The sequence below is a fragment of the Botryllus schlosseri genome, chromosome 9 (genome assembly GCF_051294905.1).
Source record: "Botryllus schlosseri isolate E-star chromosome 9, Bs_hap1, whole genome shotgun sequence".
Taxonomy (NCBI): Eukaryota; Metazoa; Chordata; class Ascidiacea; order Stolidobranchia; family Styelidae; genus Botryllus; species Botryllus schlosseri.
The window spans coordinates 22,246,291-22,262,813 of NC_137244.1; the positions used below are offsets into that span (position 1 = coordinate 22,246,291).

Here is a 16,523-nt window from a genome sequence, read left to right on the forward strand (position 1 = left end):
TCCTAGCAGCGTCCACGGATGGAGTCGTCCCAATTTGGAGTTGAGGTACAAAAGTGTGCTGGGCTGCCCTTGGGACGAAACAATTCTTGTTTCCTCGTCATTCACAACATCAATGGCGTGGTGATACAAAAGGTCGATGACCGATCTGATCTTTTGTTTTACGAATACGATATGAAGTATGATATTTGCCGATAACATATGCAGGGTTGCATCATCAGGTGGGAATATCGAAATCGAGATCTGCTTATGAACATTAACATATTTAACACCTATACTTTCGAATATAAAAGTACCAGGTCACCGGCATTGATTGACTTGAACGAGTTCAAGAATCATCCATAAAGATAAGTAGAAGTTGAAATTGAATATCTGAAAGTAATAAAGTAACTAGTTTAGAAAAGAGTATCGTGTACTTGCATGGAGTTATCGATTATCGATAAGCGCCTGCTACCCGGGTTCGATTCTGCGTAGAAGGTTATTTGCGCTCCTCTCCACCCCGTCGCTGTTCTTACCGCGACAAAAAAGTCCAGAAAAAGATCCGATCAAAGACGCACCAACAAGCAGACTTGGACAACTAGATAATTCTTTTATCTAATTTCACTAAATTAGAGTGAAATGCCAGTGATCTAATTCTAATCTAATTTGTTAAATGATTCCATTCTCGAATTTTAGTTCTAATCTGATTTATTGATTTCCTGTAAATGCCTCTTTGTCCGCGGCATTTTGCAGCGAGTTTACAAGAATATATCCAGAGGTGGTCAAAGTAGTCAAGAAAGCTACTCAAGTAGAAGTAGAAGTAGAAGTAGCGACAAAAAATCTACTCAAATACGAGTAGAAGTACTTCTGCCATGAACAACCTAAAACTACTTGAAGTAGAAGTAGAATTGACTGACTTTAAAAATACTCAAGTAAGTAAGTAGTTGTGAAAAAGATCCTAATTAGTTCACATGGATTATAGAAAGGTGCAAATTGAGCTATGCGAAAGAAGACGAACTTGATTCATATTGATGCATCCAGCAGGTATCCAATTTTCGATAGCATAAGCATTCGTCCACATCATGGGCTGAAAATGATAGTATTGATATGAAAATGCGATACTAATCCTATGTTCACTCAAACAGCACGTTTTAGAAAATATCATGGTATTGCGCACTCCCCCATATTATAGGGCCTGTAGTTTAGTCGAAGAGCAAATCGGAGATGTTGTGTTAGATGCGGTGTAAACACTTTGTGCGATTATTAAACATTATTAAAAAATATGGTGGATCGTAAAAATGCTATATTGTGTAGCTTTATTTCTGAAAATTGAAGGCATTACTACACTTGTTTTTAGACTTCAAGATATACGTTATCCAGAAAAAAGAACTGATATAAATTAGAAATCAAAATATATGGTACTGGGAATTGAAAATGAAGTATAATCTAAAGACGGAACATGTATTTAATGTCTTTAGTCCAGAAAGTTTCGAAAGTTGCTAAAACAGCTCTAAAACTAAAAAAAATCAGAGTCCACTTTTCCAGATTAGGACACGCCATGGACAGTTAGGTTACGGTATGATAAGTAAATGCTAGATTGCGAAACATCAATTTCAAACGTTATGATTAGCCATATATACTGTGATGAAATATTTGATATGGCGAAGGGCGACAATGCGGTGTGAACGAAACCACGCCAACCCGCTACCTAAATTATATTCACCGATACCTTCGTGAAATCATACTGGATACAGCGCATTCACTGCGCGCGAAGCGCGACGAAAATTCTGGGCTTAACTCAACTATTATGAAAATTAAATGTCGATACTCCGTGAAAACAGCCCCGAAATTTCTCAGGCTTTCTTCCTGATTGGAGGATTAAACTACTTCTACTTGACAAACTGAAAATAGCGAAAAGTAAGTAAGTAGATAACAAAATATTATGAAGTAGAAGTAGAAGTAGTGGATAAAGTGGGTTAGCAGCAGAGCGTGAGTACATGGATTGTGATGTTTTAAATTACTGGAAAGAGAAAATCGTTTTCCTCATCTCAAGGCGGATTCCCGATAACTCACCAAACTATAGACAACATCAGGTCCACCGGGAAGAGTTTTCAGCCATGCAGGAGAACTGTACAGTAGGGGTCGCCAACTCAAAACGGCTCGTCATCCACTTACATTCGATTACCATTACATTCGATCCAATCCGATTGAGGGATATAAAAATTGGTCGAGCGTCATACACTCATATATCAATTGAGTGGTTTTTCTGCTTTTCCACAGCCATAGAATCAAAAGAAAGCTACACATGGACATTGTAATAAATTGAAAACATCGAAGCAAGCAAGAATGTCCATGCAAAATTTGACTATAGCGTTATTACGTCACACCATTTTTCAATTCTAATATTGTATTGTATTACATCCTTGGCAAACAAAGGAATATATAACTGAGTGTATATCCCAGGGCTACACCGATATGCAATCATTCGTGAATTGGCCCAGGCAATTTGGGCACGGTATCATTTTCGCTTCTGTCATCGATTCCCTTTTGGGACTTAAAAACCGGTCTCAGGCTAGGACCTTTACTCTGCCAGTGATAGGCTTACCATATTTTGAAAATGCAAAAAGAGGACACTTTTTCAGAAATTTGCAAGATACGTAGAGTTCTCAAAAACCGGTGAATTTTTCCCACTTTGCGGTCGGTTGACTAAAAAAAAAAAAGGTCATCTTTTCGCTCAGAGCTAAATTCACCGTTTTTCACTCCGAAATATCCGCCGGACCGTCACTTCTGTGCTAATTTCCGGCATATCAGACCTTAATTTTCAAAAAAGAGGACAAAATCTCAAAAAAGAGGACAAAAGGGCGTCCTCCGAGGACACTTTCAAAAAAGTCAAAAAAGGGAACAAATCCTCTTAAAAGAGGACGTATGGTAAGCCTAGCCAGTGATAGAAATGAGCGACAGCAAGGCGATATAGCCTACGTATATGGGGTTTGTTGTGCTATGAGCAAGTATAGACGGATAATAATCATTATTCCTTGAAGTATATATTATGTAAAGCACATCAAAATAACATCTTCATTTTAATGTATTTTTTCATGAAAAACACCAGATTTGCAGAATTTTCATAAAAAATACACTAGAACACTAGGTTAAGTTACGGAAAATAAGAAGAATATCGGCCTGGTGTAAATGACCATAGTAGTCGATAAACACCATGAATACCCCAAAAACAAACGAACACTAAATCTAGTGCACCACTGTTGAGAGACTACTTTCAGCATTTCAAAGTGCTTTACTTCGCGTTCTCTCAAAGTCACTAATCAGATCGCCGGCCTCATGTGGCCCGCGTGTTGGTGTCACGAACTTGATGACCCCTGGCATAGTTCAAAACGAGCCAAGCTTGATGTACTTTTGTACAGACCTTAACCATTCTCAGCATTTCGCTGTATTCATTTCTCATTTACAATTTAATTCAATTTCGAACTTTTTGCAAATTCAGTAATTCTAATTCTAATCTAATTTGGAAAAACTGTGTGGTTCTAATTTCATCATCGTCATCATCATTGTTTATTAGCAATTTTATGCTCGTTGACTGTCGGATGGCCGGTGGGATACTGTTCCAGACATCAGGTCCGGCATATTCGATGGAGCGATGATCTTTCCGGTCGATCATATGATATTTGGACGACGTAGACGCGAGTGTGTTGTACTCGTGCGCTTTTGATTCCGAGGTAAAAAAGTCATTGAAATATTCGGGGCAACGACCGCAGTGGAACTGATACATTAACTTGGCGATTTGTAGTTTCCGCATATCTTCTATGTTTAGGACACCGAATCTCTTCGGCAGCGACTTGTTGGATGGACAACGAGGCCCCTGTGGGGCTCTAGCTACGATACGGAGTACATTACGTTGTAGTTTTTGCAATTCTAATCGAATTTGGAAAAATATGTAGCTCTAATTCTAATTCTAATCCAATTTTGAAAAAGATATGTAGCTCTAATTCTAATTCTAATCTATTTTGGAAAGAGCTGTATCGCTCTAATTCTAATTCTAGCCAAATCTCATTTGGAAAAATTGTGTAGCTCTAACTCTAATTTTAATCTAATTTGGAAATGCTGAAAATTTTCTAGTCATCCAATTCTGCTCACAAGCAATGGAAAGAGCAAGAAAGTGCCGCGGAATAGAAACTATAACATCGAAAAAGAATTGTGACATCGGGCACTATAGGTCGAGGTGGATGTCTGTCAATGCATCCTCGAGACTAACGCAAACTGGTCGATGTACAGTACACAGATGGTCATTTATGAATAATGCTTATATTTTTTCGAAGTAGGCTACTCAGTAAGTATTTCCTACTATTGCACTACTTTCTCAAGTGTATACAGCTTCCAATTATACATGAAAGCTTTCCGTATTTCAGGCAAAACTAGATCTAGAATGGTTAGGCCTACTTTTTACATAGCCCAGAAACCACTATTCCTACTTGTAGAGTTGCAGTTGACTATAAATATACGCCGATACTTCTGCTTGAACAGCTTCTTGGAGGTACAGAACTTCAATATACAATTGAACAACTAGTTGCTGACGATTACTCCTGACGAGTGTCAGCCGTAAAGATTCGGGTTCATTTCAATATGAATTGAATATACTATACTATACTTCTGCTTGAGTACCAACAATGACTATTTTGACCATAAGCTTTTGAGATTCGGTGATAAGCGTGTCGGCGCACTTTTTCTCCTGCCAAATTATAGATAACTCAGTCAAATCCAAATTTTGCAAAGCATAACTTCAGTTTCAGAAATTTTGTTTAGAGCACAGCGACACCTGGCAGCTGTGAATACTTCATGGTGATTGGGGTAGCCGTCCACAAGGCCGCGTTGTTGAGGTGCTAGTCCACTCAAGTATTGGACCGAATGTAAACACATGATTGCTTGCATTCGATACTTACTTTTATGGCCAAAAATGCCAACTTCCGCGGGTGATGGTCGGCCTGAATGGAATCGCTGGCCGTTTTGCCTGATATAATCAATCAGTTTATTAATATTTTTATCATTTCAAATCATCACAAGACTGCAATACAATGAAAAGATAGGAAGGTGTCGAAACAACTTGGAGTATAGCCCTTAAGATCAGACACCCACCTTAGCCTAGGCGAAGTAAAGAAGAGGCATGCACACAGAATGAAAAGTAATGCTGAGAATATAAGACGCAAGCGGCAAAATCAGGTGGCATGTGGCGGAGGGCGAGGTCGATGTCAGGTCGTGGTCCTTTAATCCTGAAGGTGAGCAGCGATGATTTTCCAAGTTAAAGTAATTTAATAAAAAAGAATAAAAAAATAAAACATAGCGTGAGCACAGGACACCGATTCCATACAGGAAGGTCGGAAACCTACGACGACACAGCGCACACAGTTTTTTTTCTTCAGGCCTGCAATGTCTTGAAAATCCATAAACTAATTCTTAGAGGTTGTTACTTGTCATCGCTCACATGAATAACTATCTGAAATATGCTGTCATTAAATTTATACGAGTGGTAGCCTGGTAGGACTGAGTTCGAATTCATTCATGTTCCTCTCGGGTTGAATTTTGAAGTATTAGGTCTACCTAAAATAAGCCTCTATTCTCATTAACGATAAGATCATGCTCACAAGCTTCAAGAAGAGTGTCAAAGGTTCAGGTGGCGATCAACGTATACCAGGAACTCAGCGCTCCATTCACAATGGTCAATTGCTCTGTTCTACTGGTGTACCCTCCATGGACTCTGTATTTGGTGGAGGTATTCCTGTGGGGAGTGTGCTGATGGTTGAAGAAGATTCAAACGACCAGTACGCAAGTCTTCTGACAAGGTAGATTTTCTTTTCTTGTATCGGTGGTTACGGTGCCCTATTCTAGTCCTGTGTCCTGATGGAATATATTTTCATACGGTAATATATAAACATAGCAATTTACAACGTTGCTGGCAACGAATTCCTGATCAATGATCATGCAACTGATGAGATAGAATTTAAACGGCCCCGTGGTTACAAAGCACATAACACTACGTTGATTATTAATACATGAACTGAAATGCGGTAAAATTATACTATTCCGTTGAGATGTTCTTGAGAAATTTGCATTCTTTAACCATTTGAAGATCTTCTTGGGTACCGAACTTTAATATACAATTGAATAGTCTATTCGTATTGAAATGAACCCGAATATTTTCGGCTGTCACTCGTAAGCTGCAATTGTCAGCAGTATCAACTCATCAATTTGCACTTTTAAATTCAGTGGTGAAGATTGTTCATTTACATACAAATTAATAGGCCTACTGGGGAAAATAAAATATCTTGTGTATCTACACTGTTTTTCCCAAAATAAGGGTCTTTATCATAGTCTCATCCTTGATCATAAATTATATCATTGTTATGAGGAATGTTCTAGTAGATGTTCATACGAAAATGTCTTTTGACAATATGAATTCAGTGCCCCACTATTTATCTGATTTAGATATTTTGTCGCTGAAGGAGTAGTCTGCGGGAACGCCATCATCACAGTATCAAGTGAATCCATCGAGAGCCAAGTAAACCATTTGCCGGAACCAATATTTTCAAGTGCGGGCCCTGCCTATATATCACGTGAGCGAATGAAGATCGCTTGGAGATATCAGCGTATGCCTCAGACTGATGCATCATATGGACAACCACTTGATTATGGTCACAATTTCGATATTAATCAGGCTATGAACCCGTCTAGACTGCGGAATTGTGATTATAATTTGATAAACTTGAAAGAGGTGTACAATGAATGCAATGCGGGGAAAGCAGAACTCCTGAAAAATGTTATCAAAAAGCTTCAGCGCCACATGCACACCAATCATTTTAGCGTTGACCCAGTGATGAATACGGGCCAGTCATCAAAAGTGCTGAGAGTTGTGATTCCAAATTTTGGATCTCCTTTGTGGGGTACCATGGACAGAAGTAGCGCTGTTCAATTTCTCTTTTGTTTGCGTAAGCTCCTTCGAAATTCTTTGGCCGTATGCATCATATCTGCACCTACTCACACATACCCTGAAGATATTGTTCAGCTCATGAGACATCATGTGGATACGGTGGTTGAGTTGAAAGATTTTGGATCTGATAAAACCAACCCGCTATACAAAGAGTATCACGGTGAGTTGTATACATTAACATGAACAGAGTGGCAGAAAAATATAGCCTAATCGTCAGAATTAAAATTCGTTAGATAATAGAAAATACTTTAACTGTATGCTTCTTAATGTTAACGCACAATATTTCAAAGACGACTCCCAAGTCATTTCGACACCTTCCTATCTTTTCATTGTATATAGCAGTCTTGTGGTGTATCGAAATTTGAAATGATAAATTGAATTGAATAGAATGTAAAAGTAGCTGATCTTTAAGTCATGCTGACACTACCTACTAATACTTCTATAAAATGAAAGGTAAGACAATTATGAAGGAGATTCCTTTGCCCGAAAACATAGCCGCTTTATCAAGTATTACATGCTAAAATAGTGAAGACTTCATTGCTGACCACCTTTACACATGTTTTCACATTAATAAAGGCCTTATAGAAGAAGTTTATTAGACCCCTAACACCGATAGTTTTGCATAAACTATCTTGTATGTGGGAACTTCTAAGAATACCTCCAATTTTAGGCCTTCTGAAAGTGCACAAGCTGCCAATCGTAAACACATTATTACCGTACATGCCGGACACTCTGGATTTGGCGTTCAAGTTGAGAAGGAAAAAGTTCTCTGTTGAAAGGCTCCATCTTCCACCTAACATCGGGACATCGCAACAAGAAGAAGGAAGTACCGACAATAATACTAAACCTTCTATTCACAACACCCCGATAGATTTTTGAGTCTTCCGTTGTAAAAGTGCCAAGAAAGCTATCGAGCACTTCAGCGAGTATTATTGTCGTATAAAATTGCAGCAAAAAAAGAGACCGCTCTCTCCAAGACGAAAATGAATATTGGATGCGAAAAATTACATGTTGGGATAATTCTCCGCTTCGTAAGGTTTTGCTTCGTCCAAATATTCTGCAATTGGTTTGCTGAAGGCGGTGTTCTTTTTAAATGGGGTGTCCCTCGTTTTCACTTGCGATACACCCTGTTCATAATATAAACAGCTTTACGCATGTTGTGGACAGAACTTGCTTTTCATTTATAAAATAGAATCCCATAAGCAATGTTCCCTAGCATTTTTGACGAGTCTGCGCATACTCGGCAACTTACTGCGCAGACCCTTGGAAAACATTCCGTAACGATTTAAAACAGGTCATCACTTCGTATTATTTTGGCGCAATTTAGATTTTCTGTGCGCAGAGACCATGTCAGCACTGCGCACGTGCGCAGCTTGGAGGGAACATTGCTAATAAGTGGGATCATTTATCGCATTCCTTGTCCAAGCAGTAGTGGTCGGATAAACTAATTAAGAGTTATTAACTTCAACTTATCCAAAAGCTACATTCTACTTTTCAAAATACAAATTGATAAAAGTAAACAGCTATGCCTTGAGAACTGTTCAGGTAGAAGTGGAAGTAGTCTAGAAACAAACACTTGACTAAGCATGTAAAATCTACTTGAAATCTTAGAAAAAGTGTTATAAGTAGTTTGTTACTGACCAGTGACAACCTCTGGTACAGGTTAGGCATGCAAACTTTCAGTTTGCCAAAAGTCAATACTTGAAGAACAGAAATGCTGTACTAGATTGCAAAGATCGCATGACAATCTTACCGTTACTTTGTGCGCATGATCAGACCAGAAGGTAACGCCTTGCTCCTTGTTGACGTTGTGATCCTAAACACAATGATTTTGTTTGACTGCAACATGGCCGTTTAATCTGTTTTGTAGCCTAGTATTGCTGCGAGTCGTTTTACTGTGATGAGAACATGTTCAAAATTCTCACCTTGGTGGGCGGCGGTCGTGTTGATACAAAATCAGGTTTATCGTAGTCTTGTTGTTTAATCGTTATAAATTCTGGTGGTGGCGGTGGAGGGTTGAATTCTTCGTGGGTCATTCGTCTGGAATAGAAATGGAGGAGTTGGTGAGCTTATATTAAAACGTCACTTCTCCCGGGAGACAAATTTCTGGCAGCCCATTTCATATCGTCCTGTCATGTTTTTATAGTATATTTCGCCTTGCATGTCATACCGAATACCGATATTTGTCTCGAAAGTTCCAAACTGCATTTCAATTTCGATTTTAATTTCTCACCCATGTTTATGCGTCTTTTTAATATGTATTGATATTTGTAGGCTAAGTTGGTTGTTTGGCACGATATAATTTCAATAACTTCTCCCCATACCCGATTTCATTGTACAGCATCTGCTCAAGGACTTGAGCTTTCTTCCCCTTCAATGAAACATTGGGAAACTGAGGTGTTTGGTATGATTCTCGGACAGTTGTTAGGTTTTCTGGCTTGGCACCGAGATCCAGTGTTAGCAACCCCACATGGCCGTGTCGGTGAATTTGTGCGCTGCTGGTATGTTCGGAATTGACGTCAGTTGGTTCAAAAGCAGCTGTTGCTCTCTGAAAAAAAATTATGCATGCAGGCAATGAAATCAGCACTTTGTGTCGAGTTATTTATATCAAAACACTGTATGGTAAGAGAGAGTGATAATAGTTATTCGTCACATACGTAACAAAAATGCAAGTCGTGAAATGTGATGTACCGATAAGCATGATATAGGATGATACGGGAGGCATATAGTCATCAAATATGAGTCACCAGGAGTACCTTACATAGAAGTTACCCTCAAAACAGATTACACCCAATAAAAAATGAATGAAAATGAATACAGCGACACCCAGTATCGTAGATAATTGGAAATTGAATGAACATGAGGTCATTGCGATTACAATTTAGCAGTCCCAGAAAGCTTGAGAGCAGACAGACAATCAATGCATAAACAAGCTAATATGAGACAGTAACCGACAGCAGAGTTAATACAGAGCAAACAGAGAATATTACCTCTTCCACCCAGTTTTCTAATAAGCACTTCCCACCGGAATTGTTATACGGTATTTCGTTTCTGCCTTCGAATTTAGAACTCATCTTCAATGCAGCGCGAATGCGATGAGTGGTGTTTTCGGCTTCGCTATTAGGAAGCGTCGCTATGGCGATTTACGTGAGGAATCGTTCATCCAAGCGGAACAATACATCACTGAGCTATTTTGACCGGATGCTTCTGTCACGGTTTCGACGAGACGAGAATCCAGTAACTACTGCAGCACCAGTCGCTCGCTTGCCAATCCCCAGATTTAAATACGTGTGCCAAATTGCCAGCTTCTCAATGTCCAGACTGCGAATGGCCACACTCCTGGACTGATGTTACCGAATGTTTACATTACAACGATGATAATACTAGTCAGAGCTCACCGCTTAAGTTTACCGGTCCACGACGTGCCTGAAATCAATTTAGCCTTCTGTCACATGTCACCTCATTCATTTGGCCGCTTGTCATTTTACATTATATTGGTTAATTTGACATTCAGTGTGCATGCCTCCTCTTTAGGTTGCCTAGGCCCACGTGGGTATCTGATTTCAAAGACTGCTTCAAGTCGTTTCGACGTTCCTGTCTTTTCATTGTATCACAGTGTTGAGGTGTTTTGAAATGATGAAATTGGTAATAAAACTGATACTGACGGGGAACCGCTCTCGAAACATGTTCTTCTCTCAAATTTGAGTTGCAAGTGGTCGGCAGCAGTCATTCTCCCCAGAAAGTCACCGTATTCGAACTGTAGTTTGAAGACTTTCGCGAGTTCTACTTGATTGCGCCGTGAAAGTACAACAGTGAAATGTTGCAAAGGAAGATATGATGCGCGAGTGACCTCGATGTAGTGGAATGGGGCAATTCGTTGAAATTTCGAGTCAATCACAAGTTGAATACAAAATAACCAAGATGTCTCAAAACCACTTCAAATGGAGGTAGAAAATGAAAATTCTAATAGTGTCCAAATAAGAAGTTTTGGTTGAGGGTTCGCATACTTTTGGCAGTGACTACCTCAGAAAATGACTAATTATGCTACTGAACGGGTACAATCTTTTAAAATGTATTCAGTAGTTACTGGGATGGTGTAAGACAATTTCACACATGAAAGCGATGCTAACTTATCCCAAAAGTGCTTCTTCCTTTCCAAAATCCAAAGCCTAAAAGTAGTTTTGCGATAACACTAATCAAGAAGAAGTTATCTAAGAACATGACTATTTGAGTAGGCAGGTGCACGTAAACAAAATGCTCGAGTATTCTGTAAAACAGGCCCCATTTTTTACTGACCACTTTCGTGCAGTTCAACCATTGACTTTCCGAGCAAAATAGTTGCCGCTAGTTTTATTTCACACTTCCAACTTCAAATTGAGACCACATCATATTGAGAGGGCCCTATAACCCTATAAATTTAAATACTCTCAGATTGCCTCTTCATAAAAGCGACTCATCAACTCTGTTAACAATTTGTTCAATGAATAATTCATTATTAATAAAATCATGCTGTACGAAAAGGGAAAATCAACCCTACATATGGAAATCAGTTCATAGAACTATCACAAAAAGGCAGTGAGTAATGTCCTAATTATAACAATTCATAAAAAGTTGTGGTAATCACATCGCCTTTGGCGAATCTGGATTAGCAAACGCCATAGGTGAATCGACATAAGAACTTGCAGGCGATGACCATTCCCCTTCGCGATGTTTATGCTTATGTTTGTGCTTGTGGTGTTTTTTCTTTTTCCGCTTCTCTTTGCCACCAAAACCGATCTCGCCAGTGTGCCTGTTCCGATCGGCACTCGCATCACGGTTACCCGCACCAGCACGTGAAGAGGGATCCCCTTGATTTGAAGTGTGGTCCGCGCCAGGTGTTGCTGGTCGACTGGGAATTTCACTGTTACTCAGCGATAACAGACTTTGTGCCGCGATAACATCCGCATTGTCCAAACCTGTTTCCGGTTCATCAACGGATGCGCTCTGGAATTTAATTCTCATTTTCAACTCATCTTGCGAGTTTCCGGATAGTGTGGTGGACGCCGTTCTTTTCAACTTGTTTTGTGTCGATTGATAGGAGCTTCTGCCGTCACTCTGATGGCTAGTGATGGAATACAATGACTTTTTCTCCTTTGCTGGAAGGCAACGCGGCCTGCTTGTACTAAATAGTATGCCATACAGATCGATTGCCTCGCACCTCATTCGCGAGTCGTAGAACGTTGTTTTAGTGATCAATGTCCACAACTTCTCAACAAAATAAGCTGTGTTCAATGGCGAACTAGTATCGGACTTTGTGAAGGGAGGGTTAGCAGTCAATCCTTTCAAAACTTTCCATTTAACCTCCGGTAGCGGATCATTGATACAGAGGTCCAACAACCAATCAAACTCTTCCGGAATATTACTCGAACTGAGCATATCGACGAGTGACTCGATAGCAGCTAGGCGGATATCAATGAAAAACCCATACACGGCATAACTACGTAACAACGCGGCATATGGGGGAAGGTGCCCGGTTTTCTGTAGCTTTCGAAGAGCTCTGAGGGCGCTGGCAGTCACTGTGAATCTGTAAGAAGGCAGCAATTTCTCTAAATTCAGAAATCTTGTTAGCTCTTCCAGAATCAATCTCGTATCAGGAGACAAACTCTCCAGTGTGACTTTCTGCCCGGTTGCTGTCATTGCAGGAGTGATCGCATTGCTCAGCGCGTCAAGCAACGATGATCTGTAGTAATTATCAGAAACCTTGTTTCTCGTATTATCATTGAACTTTATAAGATCAATGATAAAATGAAGAACTTCCTTAGGACATGTAGCATTCCCATCCCTCAGTTTTGACATTGCCATCGGCAATGTTTTCTGTATAAAATATTGTTGCAAGTTGGAAAAATTATTCATGCGCACAATGGGCGGGTTGGATTCACAGAAGAAAAGCCTCGTGAATAGGTTCAGCATTGCAGGAGGTCCAGCCCAAGAACTTACCATGGAGTTTGCAATCCTTGTCATCGAGTACGCTGCTTCCATTCTGACCCGGTAAAAATACTTTTCGTTCTCCAATACATCGGTGACAGCCTTGCGAGTAGCAGGAGAGGGGTAATGAGGCAATATTGACAACGCTTCCGACTGACCACAGATATCCCTTTCAAACTTGACTTGATACTGCCACATATAGTCAGGTTGCTCAAAATTCACCGTTCTTATTATTGACACATCAGGGTCAATACGCAGCCACAACACAGGAGAATCTGGATCCATCGCCGAAAGGTCAATATCAGTTTCCTCCCCGTTTAACAGAGGTATTTTCTTCTTCTTGTTTCTTCTAGCTTTTGAATGACATTGTATATCATGCTTTGTATTGTTTTCCTCAATTTGAATCGTGTGTGTAAACGGTCCATCAAGCTCCTGTATTCGGATTGTTAACGGGCCGACATATCTTTTGATACCTTTTCCATCAACTTCTTGCTTAACTTCCAACTCTACAGCATTTCTCTTCCTGTTGAACGTAAATCTGCCGAAGAAGTTGACCACCCCATTTCGATACACCCAACGATCCATAAGATGATCTATATTCTTACCAGAGACCGTGTTGATTGATTTTAGGAAACTCTCAGTAGACAATAACATTTGCACCCATGTTGAGTTCGGTACCTTTTGTTGAGCAGAAGTATTCGCTAGACACAACAGCTTATTGAATGCTTGCAATAGTAAATGAGGTCCCACACATTGTTCGATTATTCGCAGGACGAGGTGCGACTTGCGCTCAACCATCTCGTAGCATTTAGGAGACATAGTGTGAGGGTTTCTTTGAGATCTATTTGCAGGATCACTGAAATCTGCATCTTCACTGAAGCAAAGCGTTACAGGCTGTACATTGGTTTCATAATCACACAACGCACTTGTTTCGCTAGATATCCAGTATTTGTATTCATTGTTACCAAATGTGTGCTTAATCCATAAGCCATGCAAATAGGCAGATATGCCAAGAGGTAACCACAGATCATTCCAGGATTCCCTCGCCATAAAGCAACCAAAAAACTGATCCGATATCATTTTTGCCATCTGTCTCCGAGTCCTCGGAGTCTGATCCAGAATAGCTTTACTATGAAGAAGATTTGTGCTGAATATACCCAGGGAAGCATATTGAGTGACCTCAGCGTAAGCTTCGTCAACAAATACTTGCTTGTAACAAGAATAGGGGAAAGGAAAACCGAGTATTTCTTCAAAAAATTCGAACATTTCGTAACAAGTTTGAGTGGTATGATCAAGGAGAGGTTGCAACTGAGGCAGGCAAAAGTGTGTCACTTCATGCATGTGCTTGTCAACAATGATATTGAACGGGCCGACTGCAAGACCAATGTTTGGTGCCGATGTCGGTACCGTGAGAATATAATGAAACGTTTTCCGCTTTTTGTCAGGGGTATACACTGTCTCTACAAGTTCTCCGACAGACACAGCAGTCATTGTTACATCTACAGTGAACTCAAGTTTCCAAGTGCACAATTCAGAGTAGGTATCAATACAGGGAAACCATAATCTTGCAGAATTTTCGTAACCATATGTGAAGAGATGCATGGCTTTTTCGGAAGAAGTCCCCTCTACATCAGGGACTACAAACTGAAGTCCGCCTTTGGGATCTTCCAATGTAAAATCCATACAAACTCGCAAGGGCTTTTGTTCCTTCACAATTTTCATGACTTCCTGTGGTAGTCTGATTGTCACTTCTCCATGATAGCCAGTGTCTGGATCCACAATATCAACTGCCGCAGAGTGACAATTTCTTAGAAATTCCAAATTTCTTGCATCAGGGTCACGTTGTGTGAGATCAAGCGAAGGATCGTGATACTGAAATGTTGCTTCAATATCATTGACACACACTTTGCAAATTCTTGACTGCTTACTATTCACTTTAATTGTCTTCAGGTCTGGTCTGCGAGGTTGTACTAACAGTTCCACATAACCCATCAATGCTTTCCTGGCAAAATTGATTGAAGTTACACAGAGAACTTGGTGACTGAGCTTGAAAGGCCTCTGGTACGTCTGCAGTTTCGACTTTTGCTTAGACATCCCTGCTGTAGCTGTAAAGCAACGTTTTTCGCCAACAGCAAGGTTTCACTATCCAATACCATTCAACAGGTCAGTTTTGATGTAAACCACACGCGCTCCACCATACTTTTACAACAACATTGACAATCCGTCACGAATTGCCGGCCCCGTGGATATACTCAGATATCGCAGATATCGCAGATATCGCAGATATCACTACTGTGGATATACTCAGATATCGCAGATATCACAAAAAACAGCAGACATAAAGGTCAAATAAAGGTCACACGTTGTTTGAAACGTTCCAGGGCGCAGATATCACGTCTGAATCATGTCTGGGTCCATTCAGTGCGCAGATATCAGGTCCGCGCCATATCTGAGGGTATTTGCTGCGCAGATATCAGCTCCGAAGCATGTCCGGATCAAAATAGTGCGCAGATATCGCAGATATCACTACTGTGGATATACTCAGATATCGCAAATATCGCAGATATCACTGTGGATATACTCAGATATCGCAGATATCAATAAAAACAGCAGACATAAAGGTCAAATAAAGGTCACACGTTGTTTGAAACGTTCCAGGGCGCAGATATCACGTCTGAATCATGTCTGGGTCCATTCAGTGCGGAGATATCAGGTCCGCGCCATATCTGAGGGTATTTGCTGCGCAGATATCAGCTCCGAAGCATGTCCGGATCAAAATAGTGCGCAGATATCGCAGATATCACTACTGTGGATATACTCAGATATCGCAGATATCGCAGATATCACTGTGGATATACTCAGATATCTGCGCACTATTTTCAACTGGACATGCTCTAGAGCCGAGATCTGCGCATCAAAAGAACCCAGGTATGGCCCGGACCTGGTATCTGCGCTCTATATATATACGGACATGCTCCGGAGCTGATATCTGCGCATTATGTTGATCAGGACATGCTCCGGAGCTGATATCTGCGCAGCAAATACCTTCAGATATGGCGCGGACCTGATATCTGCGCACTATTTTCGACTGGACATGATCTGGAACCGAGATCTGCGCATCAAAATAACCCACGTATGGCCCGGACCTTGTATCCGCGCTCTATATATCAGGACATGCTCCGGAGCTGATATCTGCGCAGCAAATACCTTCAGATAGGGTGCGGACCTGATATCTGCGCACTATTTTCAACTTGACATGCTCTGGAGCCGAGATCTGCGCATCAAAATAACCCAGGTATGACCCAGACCTGGTATACGCGTTCTATATCTATCCGGACATGCTCCGGAACGGATATCTGCGCACTATTGTGATCCGGACATGCTCCGGAGCGGATATCTGCGCACTATTGTGATCCGGACATGCTTCGGAGCTGATATCTGCGCAGCAAGTACCCCCAGATATGGTGACGACCTGATATCTGCGCACTATTTTCAACTGTACATGATCTGGAGCCGAGATCTGTGCATCAAAATAACCCAGGTATGGCCCGGACCTGGTATCCGCGCTCTATATATATCCGGACATGCT

The 16,523-nt window shown here is 40.6% G+C and overlaps 3 protein-coding genes across 3 annotated transcripts; 1 reads left to right on the forward strand and 2 right to left on the reverse strand.

Annotated features, from left to right (window-relative positions):
* Positions 1-5,533: 5,533 nt before the first annotated feature.
* On the forward strand, positions 5,534-7,906 carry LOC145446270 (elongator complex protein 4-like). Its single transcript, XM_080324517.1, has 3 exons — positions 5,534-5,825; positions 6,469-7,130; positions 7,641-7,906. The coding sequence occupies exons 1-3, from the start codon at positions 5,620-5,622 to the stop codon at positions 7,847-7,849; spliced, it is 1,077 nt and encodes a 358-aa protein (XP_080180643.1). The 5' UTR covers positions 5,534-5,619; the 3' UTR covers positions 7,850-7,906.
* Positions 7,807-10,119, reverse strand: LOC145446271 (sperm-associated antigen 8-like). The gene is made up of 5 exons (XM_080324518.1): positions 9,961-10,119; positions 9,295-9,518; positions 8,896-9,010; positions 8,724-8,786; positions 7,807-8,097 (listed from the first exon to the last, which is right to left on the reverse strand). Exons 1-5 carry the CDS (start codon positions 10,042-10,044, stop codon positions 7,975-7,977), a joined length of 609 nt encoding a protein of 202 aa, XP_080180644.1. The 5' UTR covers positions 10,045-10,119; the 3' UTR covers positions 7,807-7,974.
* Positions 10,120-11,442: 1,323 nt separating this feature from the next.
* On the reverse strand, positions 11,443-15,164 carry LOC145446268 (transcription initiation factor TFIID subunit 2-like). Its single transcript, XM_080324516.1, has one exon. The coding sequence runs from the start codon at positions 15,026-15,028 to the stop codon at positions 11,591-11,593; it is 3,438 nt and encodes a 1,145-aa protein (XP_080180642.1). The 5' UTR covers positions 15,029-15,164; the 3' UTR covers positions 11,443-11,590.
* Positions 15,165-16,523: the final 1,359 nt, after the last annotated feature.

What these genes read in the sequence shown, in the direction of transcription:
- LOC145446270 (XM_080324517.1), top strand. Translation starts at nt 5,620, where the DNA reads ATGCTCACAAGCTTCAAGAAGAGTGTCAAAGGTTCAGGTGGCGATCAA. An exon ending in TACGCAAGTCTTCTGACAAG is followed by an intron (nt 5,826 to 6,468) that starts GTAGATTTTCTT and finishes TATCTGATTTAG; the next exon opens with ATATTTTGTCGCTGAAGGAG. An exon ending in GCTATACAAAGAGTATCACG is followed by an intron (nt 7,131 to 7,640) that starts GTGAGTTGTATA and finishes CTCCAATTTTAG; the next exon opens with GCCTTCTGAAAGTGCACAAG.
- LOC145446271 (XM_080324518.1), bottom strand. Translation starts at nt 10,044, where the DNA reads ATGAGTTCTAAATTCGAAGGCAGAAACGAAATACCGTATAACAATTCC. An exon ending in ATGCTGTACAATGAAATCGG is followed by an intron (nt 9,011 to 9,294) that starts GTATGGGGAGAA and finishes TTTCTATTCCAG; the next exon opens with ACGAATGACCCACGAAGAAT. An exon ending in CACGACCGCCGCCCACCAAG is followed by an intron (nt 8,787 to 8,895) that starts GTGAGAATTTTG and finishes CATTGTGTTTAG; the next exon opens with GATCACAACGTCAACAAGGA.
- LOC145446268 (XM_080324516.1), bottom strand. Translation starts at nt 15,028, where the DNA reads ATGTCTAAGCAAAAGTCGAAACTGCAGACGTACCAGAGGCCTTTCAAG.